The sequence below is a fragment of the Grammomys surdaster genome, unplaced genomic scaffold, assembly GCF_004785775.1.
Source record: "Grammomys surdaster isolate TR1022 unplaced genomic scaffold, NIH_TR_1.0 164, whole genome shotgun sequence".
Classification (NCBI taxonomy): Eukaryota; Metazoa; Chordata; class Mammalia; order Rodentia; family Muridae; genus Grammomys; species Grammomys surdaster.
In genome coordinates this window covers 2,027,692-2,035,521 of record NW_021604612.1, presented here as the reverse complement: position 1 = coordinate 2,035,521, position 7,830 = coordinate 2,027,692, and the positions used below count along the sequence as shown (strand labels likewise).

The following is a 7,830-nucleotide window of genomic DNA, read 5'->3' as shown; positions in this document are numbered from 1 at the left end:
ACAGCCCCTGAAGGGGCTGTGTTCTAACAAGTCATTTGGTGACATTCACACACAATGGCATTCACGGTGCTATGCACCCCCACTTTTTCTACTTCCAAAGTGTTCTCATGACTGCACCCCAAGTCCCTCTATGGGGACATTAGGGGTCCACCCCAACCTGTAGTAAACACCAGTCTGCTCCCTGCCTGCACGGATTTACCCGTTCTGGGTGGTTCAGCAAATTGGGGTGCTGCCATCCGTCTCTGCGTTGTTGTCCCTTCTACCTCATCTCTAATGTCCCCCGAGTTGTCACCGAGTTGTCACAGAGGATCAAAGCCTGGATCCCACCGATCCCAACAGGCTGTCCTCAGTGCACCGACTAAAAAGATGGAGAGAGGAGAAAAGCAGAGACGCATTCACACGGCCACGCTGGGGAGAGAAACCAATAAAGGGGTCCAGTGTCTCCCCCAAGTCCATCATCAGGGTCCCGGTGTGAGATTTAGGTTTATGCAGAGGGAAGAGGATCACACAGCCCGGTGCTCCCAGGCACACTGTGGTCCTCCCCAACAGCGCCAGCTGATAGGTGGTCTGTAAGTCCTCCGAACTCTGTGACATATCGTCCCAGAACACAGGCTCCTTCTGACCCGAACCAGGCTCTCCCCTCCTCCTCCTTCTGGGACAAGACCCCCCCCCCCGGAACAATCCAAATTTCCAGTTCTGGGGAGCCGTTGCCTGACAACAGTCTGATAGTCAAAGGGAGGGTAGCATGTGTCTCTTTAGAATGTCTTCACTGTATGCCGGTTCCTCGGGGACAGGGCGCCGAGCTCTGCCCTGTCTGTGGTCTGATATTTGTCATCAGACTGGGAATTTGGCATAGGCTAGACCATAACAATGACTTTGGATTCTTGTTGGGTTTTTTTTTTTTTTTGACACAGGCTCTTAGTGTATGTTTGTTAAGAACTTAGACTCAGGATCCTCTTGCTGGAGTGATGGGTACCCACCATGCCTGGAGATATGGAGAATCTTAAGTCTGATAGGTCTTACTCTGTAGCCCAGGCTGTCCTTGAACTCAAGCAATCCTCCCTACTTCAGCTTCTTAGGATAAGGATTATGGAAGTATGCTTACAGGGATGAGATCCTCCAATTGCTACCAGCCCTATGTCCTGCCCACGGCTCTGAGAAGCCATCCTTAACTCCCTGCATCTCCCTCCGCAGGTGATGCTGGAATCCTCCGTGTACCTGACCCTGGCCGTCTACAGTGGCTGCTGCCTCCTGGCTGCCGTGGCCTCCTGCTTTCTGCCCATCGAGACCAAAGGCCGAGCACTGCAGGAGTCCAGCCACCGGGAGTGGGGCCAGGAGATGGTTGGCAGAGGGACAAACAGCACAGGTGTCCCCAGATCAAACTCTGGCTCTCAGGAGTAGTGACTCCTGGGAGTTGAGCTGGTCTTTGAGGCTTGGAGCCTAGAGAGCTGGAGGATCCCAGCTGGGCCACTTACGGTCACTGCCGACATCAAGAACTTTCCTGAGAGGGCAATGTGGACCGACAGGGTTTTGTGTCTTCACTGTGTTTGGCCATGTTCATCGAGGGTCACCCACCCCAGGAAGATGGGGTGGCGTTCACTCCAGGGTGGGGTTCTCTGTGGTCGGGGAAGGTTTGTGCATCACCGTGGATCTGCATGGGGACGCGGCTAGTGTGGGAGGGTCCCAGGGTGCTCAGGACCAGCTGAGCAGATGTCACATTGCTACCCAGTCATACCCTTGGAAAGCCACTACCCAAAGATCCCCATAGATACAGTCTCAGCGCAGACCCCTGTGACACCTGCCATTTGTCCAGTATGTTTCTTCTGCACCCTGGCCCCAGGAGTTCTTTGCAATTAAGGCGAGCTACTGGCTGGCCGGAGCAGCTTTTCTGGAGCCTGAGACCTTCCGCTGTGGCTGGGCCTCTCCAGATGCCTCTCCAGGGCCTGCGGGGTAGAAACTGGCTGGTGAATGTGCATTTGAATTTGAGCCAAGTATCCCCCATGGGTCCCTTCTGGACTCTCTGTCTCTGGCTGCAGAGCATCTTGTTTTATTTCTAGGGAGAGCTAGGTACCCACCAGGCAGCATACTCAGAAAGTTGTTAGCCCATTCCCTGACTCAGAAACTGGAGACTGAGGCCTGGAAGAGGGGAGACTTAACGCCCCCAAACCAAAGCCAGAGTTACTCCTGAAGCAGTTAAGGCCTTTCTGGGCCCTCTCTCTTGGCTCCCCCATCAGCCCTACTAGATGGTGAGTCCCGGTCTACTCGGGCTTCCAGACTTGGCTGTGTGTAGGCAGCAGCATGGGCTGAGAGATCTCCAGGCAAAGCACCAAGTGCAGGCCCACGAAGTCTTGGGACCAGGAACCTGTTGCCCCTTCTGGGTCTGCCTCCGCTTTCTCTCATACGCCTCTGTCAAGGGCAGTGCTGACCCTACAGAGGCAGGTCCTGAGAGGATGTCCTGACACGAGGGTCAGGAAAGCCCATGTCAGAGGGAGAGAGGAGCCCATTGTCTGGGCCTCAGGAGGGAGGACGGGAGGTAGGTAGGTCTGGAGGCAGTCCATGTGTACTCCCGGATTCCGGAACACACGAGCCACCTTCTGAGACTCAGGAAGGAAACACGCAGGGGGAGGAAGGAGACAGCCAGGCCCCACTAAAGGCCGGAGGAGACCGGCCACTGCCCAATGGACACATCACAAGGAAGCCGGGTGTGCGTTGTGCGTTCATCTCTTATTAAAACGTTGGTGACGGACATTACAGGGTTTAAATCTGGTCACTGGTCACGGTGTACTAGCAACAGTTCACTTGAAAGTCGGCTCCCTTGTTCCAAGAAAGAACTCTGACCTCTCTGAGCACAAAGTCCTCTCTAGGAGGTGCAGGGGCCCAGCTGGTGGGCAGCATCTGGGACCCTGAGTTCAATGGACACAACTCTGTTATGGAGACAACTCTGTTAGTGGGATGAACATACAGTGGCCTCTTCTTCATGGGGAGAGTTTGGCGTCCACCCCCCTACCCTGTTCTGACAGCCACATTATTATGATCATGATTGTTATTATTGATATTTGAGACAGACTTTCACAATGTAGCCTAGGCTAGCCCTAATCTCTTCATCTTTCTTTCCTGTGTACCTCCACACCCAGCCACATTTTCTGTATTCTTTTCTTTTTTTAGATGTATTGATTTATTTTATGTATATGAGTACACTGTAGCTGTCTTCAGACACACCAGAAAAGGGCATCAGATCCCATTCCAGATGGTTGTGAGTCACCATGTGGTTGCTGGGAATTGAACTCAGGACCTCTGGAAGAGCAGTCAGTGCTCTTAACCGCTGAGCCATCTCTCCAGCCCCAACCACATTTTCTTGAGTCTCACGTTATTCCTGGGCAGTTCAGCTTCTCCCAGGAAACATCCTTCCCTTTGCTTTGTCTGCTTCTCCTCTCCTTCCCCTTCCTCCTCCTCTCCCTCCTCCCCTCCCTCCTCCCCCCAGGAGGTCCTTTTCACTTTATCCTCAAACAACCCACCTCCAGTAGGGAAGACTCTGAGGGGTGGTGTGGTGGGCGTGTTCTCCAGGGGTTACATGACGAGGGCTGTAATTTCTACCCAGGAGAAAGATGAACTCTGGAAGCGTTTCTAAGTCCAAAGTTCAGTACACACCTGTAATCCTCGCACTCAGGAGGCAGAAGTACGAGCGTCTGAAGCTCAAGGTTTCCCTCGGAAATGTAGCGAGTTTGAGGCCAGTCTCATGAGACACCCTCAAAAATGAAACACGCACAGAGAGACAAAGAGAGGGAGAAAAAGATAGAGACAGACACACAGAGACAGAGAGACATACATACACAGAAAGAGAGACAAACACAGACACACACACAGAGAGAGAGAGAGAGAGAGAGAGAGAGAGAGAGAGAGAGAGAGAGAGAGAGAGAGATTAGGCATGATCCCACACACTAATTCCTGAGAAGCAGAAGCAAAGGTAGAAAGTTTATGAGTTCAAGGTCAACCTCCTCGGCTACATAGAAACCCTGACTCAAGACCCCTACACACACACACACAACACACACACACACACACAGAAAAAAACAGATGGAGAAAAAGAGATGTAGACAGACAGGCAACACATATATACTCAGATACACACAGAGACAGACACACAGAGAGAAAATAGACACAGAAAGACACATGCACTCACATCTGCAGAGAGAAAGAGAGAGAGAGAATATGAATTTAAGCATGATTCCACACACTAATTCCTGAGAAGCAGAAGCAAAGTCAGAAAGTTCATAAGTTCAAGGCCAACCTCGGCTCCATAGAAAAGCTGCCTCACCTCAGAAACCCAGCAGTAGGGCTGGGACTGAACTTTAAGCAGCCTTGTTACAGAATCTTCCATTTACTGGCGAGAATGCTGTCTGTTTCTCTCTACATGAGAAACTTCAGCGGAACGGTAAGCTGACCTCGTGAGTAAGGCACTTGCTGCCAAGCCAGATGACCTGGATTCGAGACCAGATCCCACAAGGTGAAAGGAGAAAGCTGACATCTATGGGTTGTCCTCTGACCTCAACACATCACGACCGTGGATGTTCACACTCACATACACAGACACAATACATTAACAAAGGCTAAAATGATATTCACTGTGCCCAGGGTAATAGGCTTCTCAGATTTCAGGCCTCAAGAGGACAGAGTTCTGTTCAGTGGTAGAGCAATTAACCTAGTCTGCTCTAGAGCCTGAGCCACGCCCTCCCCCACTTTCCCCTCCCCTCACACATACATGCTAGATCAAGTCTCCTCAAGGCCACAGGGGTCTTCAGGTAGAATGAGAGGAAGGCATGTCTTAGGATCAATCCTGAAGAGAGTTCGGATATCCAACGTTTTAATAATGTTGACCAAGCAGAGTGCCAAGGAGGGGGTCCTCCTCCTCCTCTCCCTCCTCTTCTTCCTATCCCCCTCCTCCCATCACTACAGATAGACATGGAGTGTGTTCTAAACCATTCGTCAGAGTTCTAAGCAAAAGACTCCAGACCACTCCTTATCAGACTGAGCCCGGACCCTGCCGCCCGGTACAAGCAGCTTTAGTACAGTCGTTCTGCCATGAGAAGAATTGCTTCATGGCCGTAGACCCTGCCTGTCTCACCCAGCCTTGTTTAGGACCAGCCAGCATCACAGCACTAGAAGGACTAGGCAGAGGCAGATGGATGACAGAGGAAGCCAGGGGTGGGGCTGGGGAGGGAGTGGGGGAGGGGCTGGGGGAGGGGCTGGGGGAGGGGCTGGGGGAGGGGCTGGGGAGCGGGGATCATCAAGGAACATATCAACTGGCTGAAGGGGTTGGGATGTCGTCTTGGGGCAAGCGGTGGTCACTAGAGTCCTCAGAGGTGGGATGGAGGCATCCTGGACAGCTTCTTTTCCTCTAGAATGTTCCCAAAGAGGTTGGCCGCCTCCATCGCGCAACCCCAGTGGATTGTGAGCCCGTAACCTCCATGACCATAGTTGTGGATGACCTGGGAGAAGCAAGAGAGACGGTGGCCAGGTGCGGGAGGAAACTCAGGAAGGGGTCGGGAAAGCTTGGTCACACCGGAAGACCAGGAACCCTCTTAAGATCCTTGAGTAAAGCGGAAGCCCTGAGCTCCATCGCTGCCTTACTGGGCGGGCGGTGGGCGGGGCCAGCCTGAGCTAGCTTAAGGGAACTGTCTGAGGAGCTGCAGGATGAGGCCCTACACTCTCTGCTCTCTGCTTAAAAGGCGAGGGTGCTTCATCCATGCACAGGAAATGCAGGACCGCATAACCTTGCTATCAGAGCGGTCCGCTGCCGCACCTCTGCTCACTCAGCTTTGGAGAGATGTACACGGCCTCTCCACACACGCACACACTCACCTGTACACACACACACATGCCCTCTGTGTACCCCTATCTGAGATAAGAGAAGAAAGCTAACCTTGGTACAGAGGTCGCTCATACCCCTGGTGAGGGGACCCAGAGGAGCCTCCTCCAGAAGGATAAGGCCTCTGAGGTCAAGTTCAAGTCACACCAGAGCCCCGCCCCTCACCAGTGGTCTGGCTTATGCAGGTAACACCACCGATGGAGGTCCTGGTTTTTTCCTCAGGACAGAGAAAGCTGTTCCTTAGCCAAAGGGCTTCAGATCAGACTCCAAAAGGTCACGAGTTTGCCCTGATGTCTGGCATAAAGTACCACGTCTCTCTACTCAGTCCTTTCCCATCTCAAGTCGCTGTGTCCCCATTTATGGGGGGAGGGGGAGGGGAGGGAGGGGGAGGGAGGAGGGAGGTGGCCACCTCTGGCCCTGATCTCGGCTGATATGACTTTTCACTGGAGCTGGGGTGGACACCGATGCCCCTGACACAACACACCTCTGCACTTGAAGATCCAAAACGGAGCCGTTCTCTTTCTAGCCGGACCTGAGGCCGGACTGGTCGGAAGCCAGTGAGTTCACCCACAATTCTTGCATTCTGGGAAAAAAAAAAAAGTGCCGTTGACTTATCAAGACTGTGTCCTGGCTGACATTCTAGGCAACCATGAGTTAGCTTCTAGAATCTCATCGACCCCCCCGTGGCTAGTCACCACAGTATTTAATCACAGGTTAACAGTCACAGCCATCCCACGGTGTGAGTGTGTATAAGTGTGCTTGTGTGTGAGTGTGTATAAGTGTGCTTGTGTGTGAGTTGAGTGTATGTGAGTGTGTGTGTGAGTGTAAATGTGTACATGAGTCTGCATGTGTGTGAATGTATATGCAAGTATAAATATGTGTATGTGTGTAAGTATATATGTATGTGTATTGTGTGTGAGTGTGTGTATGTGTGGGTTTGTGTGTGTCTAAGTGTATTGTGTGAGTATGTAAGTAGAAATGTGTGTGCGTGTGAATAATTATGTATATGTGTATGTGTATTGTGTGTGAGCATGTGTGTTAGTGTGGGGGGTTGTGTGAGTGTGTGTATAAGTGTATATGTATGTGTATTGTGTGTTAGCATGCATATGTGTGAGTTAGTGAGTGTATGCATGTGTATTGTATGTGGGTGGGTTTGTGTGACCGTGTTTAAGGATGTGTGTGTGTGAGTGTGCATGCGTGTGTGTGTGTGTGTGTGTGCATGTGAGTGTGCGTGTGCAGGTGCGGGTGCATGCATGCCACAGTACGCACGTAGAGGTCAGAGGACAGCCTGAGGTATCAGTCCTCACCGTCCACCTTGTTTGAAACAAGCACTGTTCACTACTATGTGTGCTGGGCGTGCAAGCCTGAGGAGTCCTGGGCTCCACCGTCCATGGCACCAGAGGTGCACAGGGATTACAGATGTGTGCTGCTGGATCTGTCTTTACATGCGTTCTGGGATCCGAACCCAGGTCCTAACCGCTGTGCGGCAAGTCTCCCTGAGCCCCGTCCTTTACCGTCTGCCACCACATGCTAGTTCATCTAGGGCAATGACTGCCGTCAGCACCAGCTATGTCCTGGTGTCACCACCAAGTGACCATCACCAGCCCTGCAGTCTGTCACCACCAACCGCAACACCGTTTCCCACCTCTCTTGTCACCACAACCGCGATCAGGAAGACATGGAATCGGAGACATATATGCAAGTACACCTGCTCTCTGTGAAGACGTGCTAAGAGGCCACCCTATGAGGGACATTCTCAGAAGGGCCAGTGAGGTGGCATTAGTGCACAGTAAGGATTTGTCAAACACTGTCACAGGCTACAGTGTACTGTGTACTGTGAATTCTATACCCCAGTCTGTATACTGTATAACCCAGTGTGATGGTTTGTACATGCTTGGCCCAGGGAGTGTCACTATTAGGAGGTGTGGCCTTGTTGGAGGAGGTGTGGCCCTGTTGGAGGAGGT

General features: G+C 52.1%; 2 protein-coding genes across 16 annotated transcripts in view; one reads left to right on the top strand and one right to left on the bottom strand.

The window, feature by feature from the left end:
• The window catches only part of Svop (SV2 related protein), a 41,487-nt gene extending 40,086 nt beyond the window's left edge, over positions 1–1,401 (top strand). The window contains exon 14 of the mRNA XM_028765406.1: positions 1,195–1,401. Within this exon, the coding sequence (XP_028621239.1) occupies positions 1,195–1,401 (207 nt within the window). The remainder of the gene's footprint in view (positions 1–1,194) is intronic.
• A 3,840-nt stretch (positions 1,402–5,241) lies between these two features.
• Positions 5,242–7,830, bottom strand: part of Dao (D-amino acid oxidase) — a 23,140-nt gene continuing 20,551 nt past the window's right edge. For all 15 annotated transcript variants that reach the window (XM_028765538.1, XM_028765533.1, XM_028765531.1 and 12 more), the window contains 2 exons: positions 6,351–6,449; positions 5,242–5,486 (listed from right to left, as the gene is read on the bottom strand). In XM_028765538.1, coding sequence (XP_028621371.1) covers positions 5,355–5,486; positions 6,351–6,449 — 231 coding nt within the window. In that variant the 3' untranslated portion in view covers positions 5,242–5,354. The remainder of the gene's footprint in view (positions 5,487–6,350; positions 6,450–7,830) is intronic.